Here is a 17,901-nt window from a genome sequence, read left to right on the forward strand (position 1 = left end):
TCTGGGAAAGTAGTAAGTAAACCAAACTTTTATTAACCACCAAAAGAGCAGCAATAATAATTACAGCTTCAAACTCTGTAAGAAAGTAGTGAGTTCCAACAACTAATTGAAACGACGGAGTTTCACATTAAACTGACTTTGAATATTTGTTTTGGCGAGTGGAGAAATGAGAATTTTGTTCCTCTCTCTGCATGTGAACTGTGATGTCGGGGACCAATAATGACATGCACAAATTTAGGATGCTGATGCTTCGTAGCAATGCTCTCAATTCAAATTTGGCATTCACTAAAGTCTTAACAAAGACTACCGGTTCTCCCACCGTTCCAAAACAATTAAATGAGAGAGAGGCGCATGCACGAGAAGATTGAAATTATTATGAGCACAAAGACCAAAATAACCTTCTCGTCTGAAAATACAAAGGAACAAACAAAAGGATACTAATTGCCTTTCAATATCTTGCACATGAATATTAACTTTATTGTTGTTGAGATATGAGGCTGGTTGTATCATAGGACTAATGCAAAAGATGAATATTTTTCTATTCTCTAACCATTTTAGAATTCATATGAACCCTATCAATCAAAACATGTAGAATCACTATAAAGAATGGCTTTAGTACAAATTTTTTGCATATAATTAATGGTTAAAAATAGATAATAAACATACTTAATTTACGTGATTTATATATATATAATGAGGATATGACATGATTCATTAGTTACATTTAATTAATAACAATTTATGAATTAATTGATGATACTTAACAATAAATCAGAAATTTTTTTAAAATAGTCACTAAATGTTAATTCTCATACTTATATATTTGTGAAAATTTGACATTAAAATCTTAAAATTACTAAGTTAATATTTAATGATATTATGGTATCTTTACTGCATGTGAGATATTGAACAGCTAATTAATGGCAGATTTTGTGAAACAAAAAATCAAACCCTTGATACTTACTTAAATAGTACGATAAGGACATATATTTAAAGTATATATGAAAAATTGTTAATTACACAAGTCATTGTCAAAATTAAAATAATAATAACTAATAAGATATTATATTTTAAATTTTTTTAAACTATTCAAAAAGATTCAAATAAAATTTTATTTTTTATTACATTTAATCAAATTTATATACTTTTATTTTAGATTACATAAGCTTTTATAAGCACATAAATCATTAATTAAAATACCACTTGTTATTTTTATTATCGCATGACATTGATATTACAGCAGATGAAGTGTGAAAAATAACACGTGATTATATCATAATGTCACATCATCTTTCAATATGATATTATGATATATTAGTATGCATATTAGTATGATGTAATATAAAATAATAAAAGATATTTTGATTAATAACAATCAATCAATTATTAATTATAAAAACTTATTTATTTCAAATAAGAATATAGAGATTTAATTAAACTTACTAAAAGAATAATAATTTATTTAAATTTTTTAAAATATTGTAGAGATTTTTTAGGTATTATGTCGAATAATAATAATTGCAAGTTACCATGCATACTGGGTATGCTTGAATGAGAAGAAATTTCCTTACCGGAAGAGAGACATAAGATCTGAAAACAGAGCATGAAGCGCGTGGTTTAATGGCGCGTGAACCGTGAATTAAATAGAGAATCGGTGATTGGAGAAGGGCGGAATTGGAAAATAAAAATTTGCATGGAGAACTCGGATAAGGAGGGCAAAACTGCAGGACGCTTGGCATGAAGTTTCAACCCTTTGTTTCTATCTGTTTCTTACTTATCAAACAATCCCAAAAGTGTTTTTAATAGAATAAGAAAACACAAAAGGCTCTTTAAGTAGAGAGAAAGAAAGATATTGAGAGAGAGAGAGATGATGAGGATTTTGGAAGCAAACAGGTTTTAGATAGGGTCTGTTAATAGGAAATTTCCCAGGGAAAACACAGAGAGATGGGGGATGGGAACAAAAATTGCTTTGCATGCTGTTTTTCAACAACAACATCATCATCATCATCATCATCAATCAAGCTACTGTTCTTTATAGTTCCGTTGATTCTAGTATCATTCTTTGTTTTTATTTTGGTTCCTAAAAATTCAACTTGGGTTTTGATTTCTAGCCTCCCTTCTTCTTCTTCTTCTTCTGCTGCTGCTGCTTCCAACGGTAGCGAGAAGGTTGGTGCAGTTGCACATGCAGAAGGAAGTGAAAAAGTATTAGATTTGCGCTCGAGGGTGGGGACGGTGGATGTTCATGGCAGCTTGGAAGAAGCGGCACTGTCAGATGAGGCGGCGCTTAATCGTCCAGCTTCACCACCACTTGCTGTTGAAGCAGTGACCCAAATTCAAGAATTAGTGAGTGATTTCTCTTTCATGCAATTTTCTTTTGTGGTATTTGTCCTTTTTTCCTTCTTCTTCTTCTTCTATTCTTAAGAAGATTAGATTTTTATTAAGGATATAATGCTAGTCACTTTCACCATCTATTCTTGCCGGCCTTCCCCCTTTTTTATTTTTTATTTTTATTTTTTCTAAAAACTAGTAACAAGAACTTGAGCGTAACAGTTTAGATCGATTACAAATTACAGTAAGTCATCTAAAATTTACAGTTTCAATCCTTAGCTAGATGCCAGAGTTCTTTAAGTCTTGTGGCATTCTAAGATGGCTGGTCAAAGCTAGCTTTCTCTCTTAATTTTATTTCCTTTTGAAACATGCTTGGCAGAGTCCCTTTTAATTGTTTGCTATACTTTGTTTAGTATTATTGATTTGGTTTATGTAGCAAATAAAAAACAGAGATGATTTTATTAATGTTTGGCCCTATGCGACTCACACGCTGAATGAAATTGAACAGAATGAAACAAAGGAAGAGAGCTTAAATATCTCCTTTACCGACTCAGATGGATTAAATATATCCATGACCGGGATTCCGAACACTGCAACACCCCTGAATGAATCCATTGCTCTTCCCTTGAATCAAAGTAGACAAGTGCGGACCAAATTGGATAAGCTTGAAGCAGGTCTACAAAGAGCTCGAGCCGCCATAAAAGAAGCTAAAAATGGCAGTCTGTTGCAGGACCGCGATTATGTCCCTATAGGACCTATGTATTGGGATGCTAAGGCCTTTCACAGGTACCGATCTGCTAATTAGACTCAAGAGGAACGCATCATATATTTTCTTTTCTGTCCTATGTTTTATTCTTATTCCAACTTGGAAATTATTTCACTAACTTTAGACAAGAATGAAAAAGACCTTGATGTGATCAGTTTTTGCTCGGCCGTGTGAAAGGGGGATAGAAAAAAGTATAGAAATTAATTAAAAAAATCAACATCAATTAGAAATTATTAAAGGGCAATCAGAAAAATGAATGGAGCCAAATTCGTTGAACTGAAATTTTATAATGAAATCGTTAACATATCTCTTTCTGCTATACTTTTCTTCTTCTTCTTTATCTAAGTAGTTATGTATCGCTGAATTAGATGTTGCAATAAGAATGATTTTACTTTGAGTATTTGGTCTCCATACGCAAAGACTAGGAGCCACAAAGAGGCAAAGAAAACTCCAATCAAATCAAAATTACTAACAGTGTTTAGAGGTTGTGCGGGCCTGGTGCATGGACACGTAGTTTTCAGGTCCCCATGGGAAGGCACAAAGTCGAGTGCAAAAGGGTGCCAGGCAGCCCCATTCTAGTTTGAGGCCAAAAAAACGTGTGAAATTGCCACTGGGCGAAGGGTAGTTTGGCCTGCCATAAGGAAAATTGAGGGGGTATCCAAAATTTAGTAGGCCCAAGGCTGACAGTACCGCACAATTTGATATGAACATGCTTCAAAATCAATTACTATCTGGTGTAATTTGGACCTAGGTTCTTTGATGAGCACTTGCTGTTTTAATTCCCTTGATTTTTTTTTTTTTACTTCTTTTTAATTGTAGGAGTTACCTAGAGATGGAAAAACAATTCAAGATCTTTGTTTATAAAGAAGGGGAGCCTCCAGTGTTTCATGATGGTCCTTGCAAGAGCATATACTCCATGGAGGGAAATTTCATCCATAAGATGGATGTCGATAGCAACTTCCAAACCGGAGATCCCGAGAAAGCTCATGTTTTTTACCTTCCATTTAGTGTAGCAAAGATGGTCCGATTTGTTTATCTCCGTGACTCGCGTGATTTTAGTCCCATAAGAAGGACAGTCGTAGACTATGTTAATCTTATAGCAAGGAAATACCCTTATTGGAATCGAAGCCTGGGAGCTGACCATTTCATGCTTGCCTGCCATGATTGGGTAAGTCTTAATTACTTTATCTTCAGAATCTTAATTGATTTAGATTCGAGCTTGAGGCTTGACTTTAATACGAGAAATCTCCTAGAACTTTTATAGTTTCAATTCAAAACAGGGGCCAGAAGCTAGCTTTTCCCTTCCTTACCTACAAAAGAACTCCATTCGTGCCCTATGCAATGCAAACACTTCTGAAAAATTCAACCCTGTCAAGGATGTCTCCATTCCTGAAATCAATCTCCAAACTGGAAAATTAACTGGTTTGATTGGTGGACCATCTGCATCTCGGCGTCCGATCTTAGCCTTCTTCGCAGGAGGGGTTCATGGCCCTATAAGACCTGTACTCCTTGAGCATTGGGAGGACAAGGATGAAGATATTAGGGTACATAAATACCTTCCAAAAGGTGTCAATTACCATGAAATGATGAGAAATAGTAAATACTGCATTTGCCCGAGTGGTTATGAAGTTGCAAGCCCAAGGATAGTCGAGGCACTGTACAACGGATGCGTTCCGGTGCTCATATCAAAAAGTTATGTGCCTCCATTCAGTGATGTTTTGAGATGGAAGTCATTTTCTGTGGTGGTTTCAGTGGATGATATCCCCAAACTGAAGGAAATATTAACAAAGATATCGTCAAGGCAGTATATAAGAATGCAGAGGAGAGTGTTACAGATAAGAAGGCATTTTGCGTTCAATTCTCCTCCTAAGCGTTTTGATGTCTTTCATATGATCCTGCATTCCATTTGGCTAAGAAGACTGAACGTTAGGATCAGTGATGATCATGGAGTCATGCCCAATTGATGAATAATATATGGACAATTCAGGAAGATTTTTTAGTTCAAGTAATAATAAATCATGTCTAGCACATTCAAAATTGGTTGTATAGTCATAAATGTGTCCTTATTTGTTCTATTTCCTTACCCAAACTTGAACGTTTAGATATTATTAGGCATTTTGGTGAGATTTGTACACGTCATGTAAATGTAGTTTTGCTGGATGAAATTCAGTCTCTGAATTCTGTAGCATTTCCGTACTGATAGGCAAAGAGAACTTTTATTCCTCATCATTTGAGACCATTATTTTTCTCATAACAATTTTCTCTCAAAATGCATCTGGAGGACTTGTACCTTCGAGTAGGTAAATATGGTAGTATCGTATCTGATAGGGTGAAAATTAAAGATGGTAACGGAGATTCATTCTCTGCACCCAGAGAAGAAAATGAAAAATGCAGGGGATGCCTTTACAATGTAATCGACCAAAGTTGTACCGATTTACATGCTTGGGAAATGGTTTCCTCAGTACTATTCAAAGCAGTGAAATACCCTTGTGGTGCACTATATTATCCCTCCTTTTCAAAGCTGTAAAAAACCTGATCCCGAAAGCAAAAGATTTGCTACCAGGAACTCAAATAACAAGGCAAAAGAACACGAGGTCAAGTGGCTTGCATGGAGTTGCAACCGTTTGTTTTTGGCTGTTGTTCGTAAAATCACCACCCGTCTTTGAACTTGTGTAAATAGATAGAGAACGGATAGAAAGATAATGGCAGCAAAACAATCTCTGTTTTGCATGAGATTTTGAATTAAATCTTGAGCAGGAGAGATGCGGAAAGGTTTTAAAAATTGGTTTTCCACTAATTCTTCGTCATGATCGTCATTGAAACTAACACTGTTTGTGGTGCCATTGATTCTGGTGACAGGTTTCGCTTCTCTTTTAGTTGTAAAAGGCTCCAGCTGGGTTTTTATTTATAGTCACTCCTTTTCAACAACTACTTTAGACGCAGTAAAGTAAACAGATTTACAGGTGAAAGGGAAGGATGGTCCAGCTGATTTGCGTACGGAGGTATTGACGGTGAATGGTAAAAGCAGAAAAGAAGCTTCGTCAAATGATCAGACTGCCATTAACAACTCTTTTCCTCCACCAGTTGGTGCTGAAATAGAATGGAACAAACGAATAAGTAGAGAAAACTCCAACCCCACCGCATCCTCAAAGAAAATGAATCAATTTTTTATCTTCCTTTGAAGCCAGGAAGACCAAGAGTTGGCACTAATTTGGATAAGCTGGAAGCAGGTCTCCGGACAGCTCGAGCTGCCATCAACGGAGCTACGAATGGGAGTCGATTACAGGGTCCTGATTGCAGCCCCGATGGCTCCATACATAGGAACGCCAAAGTCTTTCACAGGTACCCCCATCAACCTTAGTAACTTAGCATATTTCATCTTGGAATCACCTAATGTGCATGATAATAATTCAAAACTTAAAACTAAAATCTGGATTAAGTCAACTTCTACAAATTTTAGTTTTAGTACGAATGAAACATGAAAATCCAAGTTGTTGCTGGTAGAATAGTAGGGCTGGCAATTTCCTAACAATTGGTGAAGCATTTTGATCAGAGTAAGTACTCTAGCTAAACTACTGACTAAAGGGTTATCATCATCCAGAGAAGTAGAATAGTTTCATGTCTAACAGCTGTAACCAAAACAAGAGCCACTCGTTCAGCATCAAAAGAACCCCAACTCAATCTGAAAAATGAATCCAAGGATTTGTACGTTTGTCACATTTTGCCATATGTTTGAAATGGGCAAAAGTTATTGTCTCAATCGGCGCAGATGAATTTTGCTTTGCTAAATTCGTTCATCGTTACTATGCCCCCATTCCGGAAGTCGCTGTATTGGACCCCAGCTTCCCCCAGTGATGCAAGTAGGAGGCACTAGAAGCCGCACAGGGGACAAGGGAGTCCGACCACGATCTGAATCCAACAAAATGTCAAAAACAGAGCAGGTCCACCGGGGGATGGCTGAACACTTAACAGGGTTAATTATAATAAAAGCAAGATTCTCATGCACAAAACGCACTCGAAAGGCAACAAGCCAGTGCTTTTCTTCTTTTGCGATTGGTTACTACACTATTTCGGACCTGGTTTCCAACGATAAATGTAGGCCTTGGTCTGCGGGCTGCGGCCCAAACTTGTGCAATCAAACAGTCTCTGGCGTGAGCAGTAGGGTCCACTGGATCTGATTTTTTGGTTTGGTTGTATTCGGTCTTCGAGATAGCAGTATTTTAATAAAGATATTATTTTTATTTAAATTTATTTTAAATATATATTAGAAATTTTTTTTTTAATATTTTAACAATTATTAATAACCTAAATCCATGTCCACCACGTTCGGTTCAGCTCCGAGTTTGAGTTTGAAAGGTGTAAACTGCTCTCATCTATAGACACTTATATTCATGAGTAAAGTGATTTATATATATATATATATAATGAGATAATTATTAATTTATGGGAATACAATATACTATGTGTCAATGAGTAATTTTATTATTATATTTCAATTTTCTTTTAAAATATGATTATTTTGATATTTTATACGAAATGATATTTGATTTTTAAGTGATATCACATATGATAATCTTTAATCTCAATAATTTATGATTACAATTCAAAATCAAATTGAATCACCATTGATGATATTACTATAGTAATAAAATTACCTTTTATTTAAATCATCATGATGATTTTAAAATACTACTTCAGTTTGAGTATCATACGTTTGTTTTGATTCATATTTGATATAAATTAATTGAAAAAGAATATTTCATATAGCATTCAATAAAATATTTGACTTTATAATTTTCTCGAACTGAATGTTTTTTCTCATTAACTTTGATAACATTTTAAATTAAATAGAAGCATAAATTTTAGTATAACTAACGATATTATTATATCATATAGATTATTAATATATTAAGTTTAAGTATCTCATATTAGATGTGAATGTAATTGTTAAAATTTATATAAACGTTTAAGTCAATCATTACTAATAACTTGAATTTAAATTTTTGAGAACTATATGTGATTTAAGTTTGAAAAGTTGTTGGATCAACAATATTTGAATTAGGGTTGTTACAATTTATATCAAAGCATATATTAGTTTGTAAGAGCTTTCACATTATGTTAATGGCATCTTGACGAAAGGTGGACCTAATCAATTTTTATTACAGAGGCCAAAGATAAAAGAAGTAAAAATTAAAAAATTTTAAAATTAATATGTTGAACTTAATCATTAATAGACACATCTAAGTATTTGGCTCATTAATTTGTGTATGATCTCCCTCTTAAAAAAAATAAAGTTCGAATCCTTTTCTCTAAATAGGTTTTTAAGAAAGTTGTATTCAAATATTTTCTAGATTCAAATTAATCAATTATTAATTCTACACTGTAAAGGTTAATAATGTTTTTCTTAATTTAAACAACTAAATTATTTATAAGAAACTCATCATTTATTTTATTTCAAATTCTTATCTTCTCAATATAAACAACTAAAAAATTAATGTAGTCAACTTTTAGTATTTTTATTTTATTTGTATTTAAACTTAAAATACTAAATATAAAACTATAATTCATAACATATAAATAGTTAAATATGATATACAAAATTAATAATTTCTTTTTATATAATCAGGATTGTTTGAGGACTAAAAACTCAAAATAATGAAACGCAAAGCACATAAAAAAGATATATTCAAGATAATTTCTTCTTATATAATCATGGTTAATAAAAAAATGATATATTGGTGAAATTTTAAGTAACAACCAATAATGTAATGCTACAACTTATATTTAAGAATTATATAAAATTTTTTAATTTTTAAAAAATAAAATCGTTGAAAATAAAATTCATATAATAAAAAAAACATAACAAGTAGAAGATAGAACTTACATAAGAAAAATGAAAAAAAAATATGATTGATGGTTCGTAAAATTTTAAAAAAAATAAATAAAATTAAAAATAAATAATAATAAATAAATAAAAACTTTAAAGACCATTAAAAATATATATAATATATAAAAATTTTTAAAATTTTGAGAGGTATAAGAAATTTTTAAAAATTTTGAAACGGCACGCTCCACTCGTGATCTTGACCTAGTGTTGAAAAAAAGATCTGATCTTGTAAAATGGGTATTTATTTTAATTGTGATGTGTCATTTTAATGAAGACATCAAATATTTAAGTAAGTAGAATTGTGATATCCTGTCTCATATTAGATGTAAATATAATTGTTAAGATTATATATATAAACCTATTCTAACTCATCACTACTAATAACTTGAATTTAAATTTTTGAAAATTATGTGTTTTAAATTTTAAGACTTACTACATCGTGTTGTTTAGATTTAAGTCACTACAATAAAATAGAGATTTTCCAAAGAAAAGGCCAATTAAAGGTTTTTTTTTTATAAAACACACCCAACCTTTAAATTTTAATCGAAATTTTAAACAAATCTATTAGTTTTTGAAATGGATACTCTGTTCAAAAAAAATATCTTTCACTAGACACATAGATCCAACCGTTAGTCAAGTTTAATGATGTGATAATATTAAAATGATAATTTTATCATTTATTAATTTTAAAAATTACTATTTTATAATTTTTAAGATTAAATATCATGATCCCTCTAAGTTTTGGTAAAAATTATATAAAGGTCTATTAGTTTTTGAAATAAACCTTTGTGTAATTTCAATCAAAACTTAAGAGATCAAGCTATTTTATCTTAATTTTTATTAATTTTTTTAAGGCTTAAGATTCATTTCAAAAATTAATAGATCCATTTAGAATTTTGATTAAAATTTAAAGGTGTAAGGGTATTTTATTTTATTTTAGTTTTTTGTATGCTTTGGACGGTTAAGCCCATGAGCTGTGGCTGGCCTGATGTTTGTGTAGGTGCTTCTGTCTAGTAGTATTACAGTTTGAAAACAACCACCCCTTGGTAATGAGCAATAATCAGTGCACTTTAGATGCAAAGCATGGAGTTATTTCACAATTCATCATTACCACTCAAAGTTAAGTAGGACGTCATCTTTTCTCTAGTAAGGAATATTTTCAAAATTAATTTGGGGACTTGAGACTGATAGCCTTTATATTTTCTATACCAGGATTTCTGCTTCCAATTTTTTTGCAATGATAGGAGCTGCCCGGAAATGGAAAAACGGTTCACGATATTCCTCTGCAAAGAAGGGGAGCTTCCATGATCATGACGGTCCTTGCAGGATAGGAGCTACCTGGAATTTCAACATCATCATGACGGTCCTTGCATGATGTTATACACTATAGAAGGACAGTTTATCAGTAAGATGGAAATGAATAAAAAGTTTCGAACCCATGATTTTGAGAAAGCCCACGTATTTTTCCTTCCTTAAAGCGTAAGAAGAATGCGCAAATTAGTTTGTAACAGCGGTTATTTGAATTCCTTAGGGAGGATCGTCTTGAACTATGAAACGTTATTGCCGCCAAACCACCATATTGGAATCGAAGCCTAGGTGCTGATCATTTCATGCTTGCTTGCCGTGACTGGGTAAGCTTTCCCCTACCTCACATCTGATGAGAAAAAAAAATCTTTTGAGCTAAAAGGGCTATAAGAAATAGATTCGTGAGTTATGATCCTGAACCAATATTGTAACATTGATTTCTGAACCCTTTCAGTTTTGTTCTGGGACCTACAACTAGTTTTTACGTTCCTGATCTAGTGAAATACTCCATTCGTGCTCTATGCAATGCAAACACCTCCGAAGGGTTCATTCCAGGAATCAATCTCCGAGTAAGTAAGCTAGAGGGCTCGATTGGCGGGCCATCTCCATAACAGGAGCGTCCAAATCCAATCCTGGCTTTCTTTGCAGGAGGGAATCATGGCCCTGTCGGCTGTCAGACCAATACTCTGAGCCCTGGGAGAAAAAAATCCAGATATTAGAGTTCACCATTATCTTCCAACCAGAGTATCTTACTATGATTTAATGAGACAGAGCAAACACTGCCTTTGCCCCAGTGGTTATGAAGTTGCAAGCCCGAATGTTGTTGAGGCCTTGTACAATGGCTGCGTCCCGGTGCTGATGTCAAAAGGGTACGTGCCGATATTCAGTGATGTTTTGAATTGGAAGATGTTCTCTGTGACAATTTCCCTGGAAGACATTCCAAATCTGATGAAACTCTTGATGAGTATACCACAAAGGCAATATATAAGAATGCAGAAGAGGGTAGTTCAAGTTAGAAGGCATTTTCAGTTGAATTCTCCGGCGAAGAGGTTTGATGTTTTCCATATGATCCTTCATTCAATTTGGCTAAGAAGATTAAACAGTAGAGTGCTCAGTAATGATGTTGAAGAGATTTCCGATTGATGAACCAATTGTACCATCCGTCTTTGTGAAGAGATGTCAGCTAAGTCAGCTATTAGGGAATGGGTTACATAATTCAGGAACACTCTCTAGCCATTCGATGAAGCAGTTCAGCACAATTGCGCTGGCTCATTGGAATTTGAGCTTTCTAATTATATGCTGTATTTTTGTGCTGAAGATGTGAAGGTGCATGTGTAATTTCTCATTCACGGTTACCAAGATATTTTAGCTTGGAATCAAGCCTGTTTTAGCCAGTCTATTTTAGCCAATTACTACTTGTTTTGGGACTGCCCAGCTGTCCCTGATTCTTTAGAAAATGAATAAGAATTCAATTATCACCCTCCACCAAATTAATTTATGCAAGAACACCTTTGTTGCTTTTATTTCTGAATTACCATTTTAAAAAATTCTTGTTGATTATAGATAGCAATTATAATAATAAATTAATATAGTTACAAGGTTTATCTCATATAGAGGTAAGAATTTTAATTTTGTTGAATCACTTTCATTAAAACATAATTTACTTTTTTAGAATTCTTTATTTAATAAATTTATAAATGTAACCCTATAAAACATTATTATTGTTTAACAAAAAAAAATTACAGGTATTTATGTGCAACCAAGAAGCAAATACTGGAGTAAAAGGAATAAACGATAAGCACTAACAGCCACAGTTTTGAGAGTCTGAAACTGACCTTTGTGGTACACTACTATATAATAACCATCCTTTTCAAAGCAGTAAATGAGTATATGAACTGGAAAATTGGCTAAGAGGAATACAGATAAATAATGAAGCAGGGAAAAAAAGGTTGGCCTGCTTGGAGGTGCAACCCTTTTGTTTTGGTCAGTTTCCTAAAAACCCAACTCTTACTTTGTGTGTTGATTGCAAACATGCTTCCATTATTTCACATAAAGATTCTGAGATAACTCCTTGAGAAGGAGAGATGGGTGAAGGATTCAAGAATTGGTTTGCCAAAACTGCATCATCGTTTAAGGTTGTTCTGTTTGCAGCGCTTTTGATTCTGGTGTCAGGTTCTGCTTCCCTTTTTGTTCAAAGACGCTCCTACTGGGCTTTAATTTATGCTGTCCCTACTTCATCTTCTTCAAACACTAATTTAGATGCAGTACAGAGGCCAAGTTTACATGCAAAAGAAAGTGATAGTCCAGTAGATTTGCATTCAGAGGTGGTAGTGTCCGTGGATGATCACCGCAGGAAAGAAGATTTGTCAAATGAGGCTGCCCTCAGCAAGTCTGTTTCACCAACAATTGATGCTCAGTCCTTGCAAGTTCAGCAGTTTGTAAGAGCTTTTTTCTCTCTCTCATGGACAGTTTCTTACATTCTCCGCTGCTTATGTCTTTATCAATTGCTTGAGTATGATGGCTTAGAAGTTAGGACCACATCTCTTTAATTTGTGTCATTTACTGCATTTTTAGCTTAATTTTGTTGATTCTGATAAGCACTTAAGAATTTAGGTCCATGACTTCGTGTCTTTTCCCTTTGCTTTATGTGAAGTTAGTGATCTCATTGTTGCCTCGTTGATTGAGTTTGTTCTCCCAAATTAGGAAATATAATGCTTATCAGAAATTATGCGCTTGATTTTAAATTTTTCTGATTTATCACGGAATCTTTATTGAATTTTTACATTCTGATCACTCAAACTCATTACTTTTTAAGGCATTATTGATGCAATAGGTATTTAATCATCAAGTTTAAAAGCATAATTACTGTTAACCGTCATTGTCCACTCTCAATTATTATGTAAAATATCATTTATTCTTATACAAATAGGGTGCCATTATTAATATTTTAACATTCTTTTTTTTATTGGAAAAAGTTCAAAAATTGCAAAGTTAAATGGCTCAGTCATTAAACTATATGAACATCAAGAAAGAAAAAAAGTTGACAACATATCCTTTATTCATCCTTACTTGATTATTCCTTGGGCATGCAAATCTTATAACTAACACTTGCCCTTAAGTAATTAGTGTAAGAAATTTTAGACCAATTGTGAGTAGGATGTGGATTTTTTCAATATTTCACTTGATGTCAATGCAATGCTTCCCTCCCTAAATTATATGGTTTGCTTAGTGACTTTAATTATGATTAATTCAACAGAACGGCAGCAATGAAGACAACCCAAACATGTCAATAAGCGAAGACTTCAGCTCCACCACACCCTTCAAAGAAAATGAATCGATTGATCCTCCTTTGAAGCACAGAAGACGAAGAGTCTACACTAACTTGGATAGGCTGGAAGATGGTCTACGGAAAGCTCGAGCTGCCATTAAAGAAGCTCTGAAAGGGAGTCAATTACAGGATCCTGATTACATCCCCGATGGCCCCATATACAGGAATGCCAAATTCTTTCACAGGTATCCCATCATCTTTAGCAGGTTATTAGCATTTTTCACATTCTCCTTCTCTTTTGCTCAAGGATTATATATATATATATATATATTATATCTATTTACATCATTTTTCGAGTTAATCCCTTTATTATTAAGTTAAAATACAAATTTCTGTTTTACTCCCAAATGAAACTTGAAAATCAGTAGTTTGTTGTTGTAAAAGAGATTTAGGGGTGATTGTCTATCATCGATATGCATCTTCTGTAAAAGTAGAAATAATTCATTTCCAAACATTTTCGAAGTTAGCAATGTTAAGAGCCACTCATTTACTATCAAAGGACCTCAACTTAATCCCCATCCAAGCTTAACTCGGCTTGTCGATCACAAGGCTGCGATAGGGGAGTTATTATCTCCGTGCACATGAATTTTCCTTCGCCGGGGTGATGCTAAATTTGTTTGCATGCTCCAAGTCGCATTATTGGACCACCCCGTCAACTAGTGGAAGGCACTACAATCTGTGGAAAAGACAAGCGACTCCAACTGCAATGGGAATCCAACAGAAACAACAAGCCCTGTTGCGGCAAACATGGCCTACGAAGGTTCTCCATTTCCCAACACCTTTGTCTTGTCTTATGCAGGAATGCCCTGCGTTTGGACACTCATGAAAGTATAGGGTGGACCTGTAAGTGTTTCCTCACCCCAAATCTAGGCCCTGTCTTGTAGCCCAAAAGTTATGCAATCAAGGCAACCTGTGGGTTTGGTGGTGGATATTAAGAGTTGCCCATGTCCAGTTCAAGCCTATGAGCTGAGGGTGGCCGTGTTAATTGCAGCCCGTGTCTACCTCACCCCCTCTCCATTTCCTAATTATCCAATTTCCTAGCTAAATTCATAGCATTAAGAAAAAAAAAATCTTAGCTACACTCGCACTTGGAGCAATAACTAAACCAAACTTGATTTTGGAGTTTAGATACAAAGGAAAGAGTAATTCCGTAGTTCGTCATTCCCACAAGAATAAAATTAAGTAAGCAAATGTTCCAATTTTACGCTACATCTTTATTGAGGAAATAAGGTCAGTGTTTGCCTTTTGTTTCCAGGTAAGGAAACAATCTCAATGCTATTTGGTGTACTTAAGAGAACTTTTCATGGTTTTTACTATATTGTAGTGCTTCCTCCTCTAATTCCAGGACTTTCTGCTTCTTGTTTGCAATGACAGGAGCTACCTGGAAATGGAAAAAAAGTTCAAGATATATGTTTACAAAGAAGGGGAGCTTCCACTATTTCATGACGGTCCTTGTAGGCTGTTGTACACTATGGAAGGACAGTTTATCAATAAGATGGAGGTTAATAAAAAGTTCCGAACCTACAATCCTGAGAAAGCCCATGTATTTTACCTTCCTTACAGCGTTACAAGGTTGGTCCAATATAATTGGGTGCGGGGTACGCCTATCAAACGCTTAGGGGGGATCGTCTTAGACTATGTAAACGTTATTGCAGGGAAATATCCCTTCTGGAATCGAAGCCTTGGCACTGACCATTTCATGCTTTCTTGCCATGACTGGGTAATTAGCTTTTTCGGCTTTACAGTAGAGAACAGAACTATGATGCTAAAATAATGTTCCATTAATTTCTGACTACTTATAGTTTTGTTTCAGGGGCCTGCAACTAGTTTTTCCGTTCCTGATCTAGTGAAAAACTCCGTCCGTGCTCTGTGCAATGCAAACACCTCCGAAAGGTTCAACCCCATGAAGGACGTATCCATTCCAGAAATTAGTCTCAAAAGCAGTAGGCTAGAGGGCTTGATTGGCGGGCCGTCTCCTTCACAGCGTACAATCCTGGCATTTTTTGCAGGGGGGAATCACGGTTTTGTAAGACCAATACTCTTTAGGCATTGGGAGAAAAAGGATCCGGATATTAGAGTTCACAATTACCTTCCAAAAGGAGTTCCTTACTATGATCTAATGAGGCAGAGTAAGTATTGCCTTTGCCCCAGTGGTTATGAAGTTGCGAGCCCGAGAGTTGTTGAGGCCTTGTACAATGGCTGTGTTCCAGTGCTGATTTCGAAAAGTTACGTGCCGCCATTTAGCGATGTTTTGAATTGGAAGATGTTCTCTGTGATAGTTTCCCTGGAAGATATTCCAAATCTGAAGAAAATATTGATGAGAATACCAGAAAGGCAGTATATAAGAATGCAGAGGAGAGTGGTCCAAGTGAGAAGGCATTTCGAGTTGCATGTGACTCCCAAGAGGTTCGATGTGTTTCATATGATCCTTCACTCTATTTGGCTTAGAAGATTGAATGTCAAAGTCAGTAATGAACCTGGAAATATTTTGGATTGATGAATCAATAGACTACTCCATCTTTGTTAAAAACAAATAAGTTTCCACCCAGCCGGTGCGTAACGGAATACATAATTTAAAGAAAATTGTTTTGCAATTTGATGATGCAGTTACGTAAACTTGTAATTGCAAATAAATCCTTTTTTTTTGTGATAAATGGTATTTTTATTAATCCAGTGATAGCAGGGAAAGCTCAGCTACATCACAACTATTCAGCTATTTTGTACATTAGAAATGAAACAATTAAAGGTTAACAATACAAATATCAGAAAATTCAAGAACTTTTGCTGCAGGAAGAGATCAGCAAGAGAATTATTAGTCTTTGCTGGGATGGGTTTTGGAGTGTTTTGATCATAGAGAATTATTATATTTTGTTAAATCCAGTGAGGGTTGGTAGTACCTTTATTGTATTATTTCAATAATTATTAAGCTTACATTTTGGGCAAAAAGACATCATGAGATTTTAAACTTTGTAATTGGCTTTTTTTCATTATGAATTATTATATTGGGATTCTGTCTCGTGATTTTTTTCTTGATATTGGAGAATTTTTCATGTATATATAATGTGTTCTATTTTTAGTTGTTACATGTTATATTTGTTGATATATACTTTTTTTTATTTGACTTAAATAAATTATATTATAATCATTGTTGAATTAAACTTATTTTCTAATTTTTGTGAAATTGAGTTGATATTTACTGCTCAGGGTCCAACACCTAGAATGTATCAAGCACTCAAGTAAAGGTGCATACATGGGATTTTCAAAAGGCTCAATCTGATTTCAGTTTCTTGTTCCTAAACACGATGTATAATCGCTTGGATGGCCATAATGGATAAGGTTCCTACTAAATTCACAGACTAAACGTTTAGCTCAGAATATTTCTCTACTAGCACTAGCTGCTTTCTTTGAAATCTGATGCACCTCGAGATTGCCTGTTTTCTTTGTTATCCAGTCTCTAGGCAAATACTGTACAAGTTTTTTTTTATATTATTAAAAGAGAGATTCGAACTTTACTCTTTAAATAAGAAATCATATACAATCAGTAAATCAAATGTGCAGGTACCTGTACAAGCCTGAAGCAGGTGAGTTTCAAATATTGCATGGAATTGGCGCTTATATTAGGGAGAAAGATATACAAGAGGAAAGTATGGTAAACAGCCACCATAAGTTTCAAATGTATTTGTAGCATTATCTGAGATTGTAAAATATAGTCTTATTAATGATCCCCCCAATGTTGTCAAACCTGGTGAGTGATAAGATATTTTGGTTGATTAGTCTAACTTTACGAATGCTGCAACGAATGCAACTTAATTTATTTCTTTTGATTTATATTCTTGTACAAATATTTGGAGTTTTTATTCTTTATTCTGGAAATTTCTAATTGAATAACTTAATTTAATTTTCATGAAACAGAATCAACTTTATGCTCACAGTACCATAGGCTAATAATGTTGCAGAACTAGAACCAGACAGATAATTAAAGGAATAGAAGGTAAGCGTTTGGAGACATCACAACACATCAAAAAATGATTTGCCACGTGGCACGTGGTACGACACTTGGATTGACAGCGGATGACGCAGAATCTGCCTAATGGCCATGAAGCATCTGCATCGGGCATCATCGATATCTCCCAGACGCAGTAGCACCCGTCCACAGTGTAACGGCATCACTGGGATTCGCATGCAAGCAAACACGTCTTCCTTCATCAGCATGTCTTCCACGTGTCAAACCGTCATCTCATTACAATACGTGGCAGTCAATGAGAGTAAAGTTTCTTCCTTACGTGT

At 34.3% G+C, this 17,901-nt stretch overlaps 2 protein-coding genes and 1 pseudogene across 2 annotated transcripts; all 3 read left to right on the forward strand.

The window, feature by feature from the left end:
• The first annotated feature begins 1,728 nt into the window (after positions 1 to 1,728).
• LOC110420843 (putative glycosyltransferase At5g03795) lies at positions 1,729 to 5,282 on the forward strand. Its single transcript, XM_021434226.2, has 4 exons — positions 1,729 to 2,343; positions 2,837 to 3,114; positions 3,914 to 4,262; positions 4,375 to 5,282. Exons 1-4 carry the CDS (start codon positions 1,945 to 1,947, stop codon positions 5,056 to 5,058), a joined length of 1,710 nt encoding a protein of 569 aa, XP_021289901.1. The 5' UTR covers positions 1,729 to 1,944; the 3' UTR covers positions 5,059 to 5,282.
• A 574-nt stretch (positions 5,283 to 5,856) lies between these two features.
• Positions 5,857 to 11,506, forward strand: LOC110420944 (putative glycosyltransferase At5g03795; annotated as a pseudogene).
• A 724-nt stretch (positions 11,507 to 12,230) lies between these two features.
• Positions 12,231 to 16,318, forward strand: LOC110420943 (putative glycosyltransferase At5g03795). Its single transcript, XM_021434376.2, has 4 exons — positions 12,231 to 12,724; positions 13,543 to 13,799; positions 14,989 to 15,334; positions 15,428 to 16,318. Exons 1-4 carry the CDS (start codon positions 12,371 to 12,373, stop codon positions 16,109 to 16,111), a joined length of 1,641 nt encoding a protein of 546 aa, XP_021290051.1. The 5' UTR covers positions 12,231 to 12,370; the 3' UTR covers positions 16,112 to 16,318.
• The last annotated feature ends 1,583 nt before the right edge of the window (positions 16,319 to 17,901 follow it).

Source organism: Theobroma umbraticum, unplaced genomic scaffold (genome assembly GCF_002168275.2).
Source record: "Theobroma umbraticum cultivar Fairchild unplaced genomic scaffold, ASM216827v3 scaffold_86.0, whole genome shotgun sequence".
NCBI lineage: Eukaryota > Viridiplantae > Streptophyta > Magnoliopsida > Malvales > Malvaceae > Theobroma > Theobroma umbraticum.

Bases quoted from the DNA above. Each gene is read 5' to 3' on its own strand.
- LOC110420843 (XM_021434226.2), top strand. From the start codon at position 1,945: ATGGGGGATGGGAACAAAAATTGCTTTGCATGCTGTTTTTCAACAACA. The intron at 2,344-2,836 runs GTGAGTGATTTC...GAAATTGAACAG, and splicing joins TGACCCAAATTCAAGAATTA to AATGAAACAAAGGAAGAGAG. The intron at 4,263-4,374 runs GTAAGTCTTAAT...AATTCAAAACAG, and splicing joins TGCTTGCCTGCCATGATTGG to GGGCCAGAAGCTAGCTTTTC.
- LOC110420943 (XM_021434376.2), top strand. From the start codon at position 12,371: ATGGGTGAAGGATTCAAGAATTGGTTTGCCAAAACTGCATCATCGTTT. The intron at 12,725-13,542 runs GTAAGAGCTTTT...TTAATTCAACAG, and splicing joins CCTTGCAAGTTCAGCAGTTT to AACGGCAGCAATGAAGACAA. The intron at 15,335-15,427 runs GTAATTAGCTTT...GTTTTGTTTCAG, and splicing joins TGCTTTCTTGCCATGACTGG to GGGCCTGCAACTAGTTTTTC.